Source organism: Myotis brandtii, unplaced genomic scaffold (genome assembly GCF_000412655.1).
Source record: "Myotis brandtii unplaced genomic scaffold, ASM41265v1 scaffold2920, whole genome shotgun sequence".
Classification (NCBI taxonomy): domain Eukaryota; kingdom Metazoa; phylum Chordata; class Mammalia; order Chiroptera; family Vespertilionidae; genus Myotis; species Myotis brandtii.
In genome coordinates, this window is record NW_005361157.1 from 126087 (window position 1) to 127275 (window position 1189).

At 44.1% G+C, this 1189-nt stretch overlaps 1 protein-coding gene across 1 annotated transcript; it reads left to right on the plus strand.

Moving 5' to 3' along the window:
* Positions 1 to 951, plus strand: LOC102242963 (olfactory receptor 1444). The gene has a single exon (XM_005869379.1). It carries the CDS (start codon positions 1 to 3, stop codon positions 949 to 951), a length of 951 nt encoding a protein of 316 aa, XP_005869441.1.
* The last annotated feature ends 238 nt before the right edge of the window (positions 952 to 1189 follow it).

Consider the following 1189-nt stretch of genomic DNA (forward strand, 5'->3'; position numbering starts at 1 on the left):
ATGGAGAACAGCACAGAAGTGACAACGTTCATCCTCCTGGGATTAACAGATGACCCCAAACTTCAGGTTCCCCTCCTCCTGGTATTTTTGTTCATCTACCTCATTACTCTGGTTGGGAACTGTGGGATCATGGTGATAATCCACTCAGACTCCCACCTTCACACTCCAATGTACTTCTTCCTCAGCAACCTGTCCTTTGTAGACCTGGGTTACTCATCAGCTGTAGCTCCGAAGATGGTGGCTGCATTGCAGTCAGGGAACAAAGTCATCTCCTACAATGGATGTGCTGCTCAGTTATTTTTGTTTGTGGGTTTTGCCACTGTCGAGGTTTACCTCCTGGCCTCCATGGCCTATGACCGCCATGCAGCCATCTGCAGGCCTCTTCATTATACCAGCACCATGACCACAGGTGTGTGTGCCCTCCTGACAATCGGCTCCTATATCTGTGGCTTCCTCAATGCTTCCATTCACACGGCAAATACCTTCAGACTCTCCTTCTGTGGTTCTAATGAAATTAATCACTTTTTCTGTGACGTTCCCCCACTCCTAGCTCTTTCATGCTCCAACACATATATTAGCAAATTGTTTGTCTTCTGTGTTGTTGGCTTTAATGTCTTTTTCACCTTCATGGTCATTCTCATCTCTTACCTCTTCATATACATCTCCATTCAGAGGATACAGTCTGCGGAAGGAAAGAGGAAAGCCTTCTCTACGTGCGCGTCGCATCTCACGGCAGTGTCCATATTCTATGGCTCAGTCATCTTTATGTACTTACAGCCCAGCTCCAGCCAGTCCATGGACACGGACAAAACAGCATCTGTGTTCTATACGGTGGTGGTTCCCATGCTGAACCCCTTGATCTACAGCCTTCGAAACAAAGAAGTGAAAAATGCTCTCTGGAAAATGCTCAACATACTTCACTCCCAATCTTTAGGTGTGAGAAGGAAATAGGCAGATACCTAAAATATCAGACCTAAATGCCTTCATGACTTTTGAGGTTTGACAGATTTCAGTTTTTTCTTTTCCAAAAACAGTGGTAACTTCTGCTATTAGGAGATGTTGTAAAAGCAGCACTTTGAAATGTCTCACTCAGGAAGATAATTTTATTTTTGGTGAATGGCAGCATGGGACATTTACATCCTTCTTGTATTTGTTTCTTGACATGGTTTAAAGCAAAAGATGAAAACAA

Bases quoted from the DNA above. Each gene is read 5' to 3' on its own strand.
- LOC102242963 (XM_005869379.1), top strand. From the start codon at position 1: ATGGAGAACAGCACAGAAGTGACAACGTTCATCCTCCTGGGATTAACA.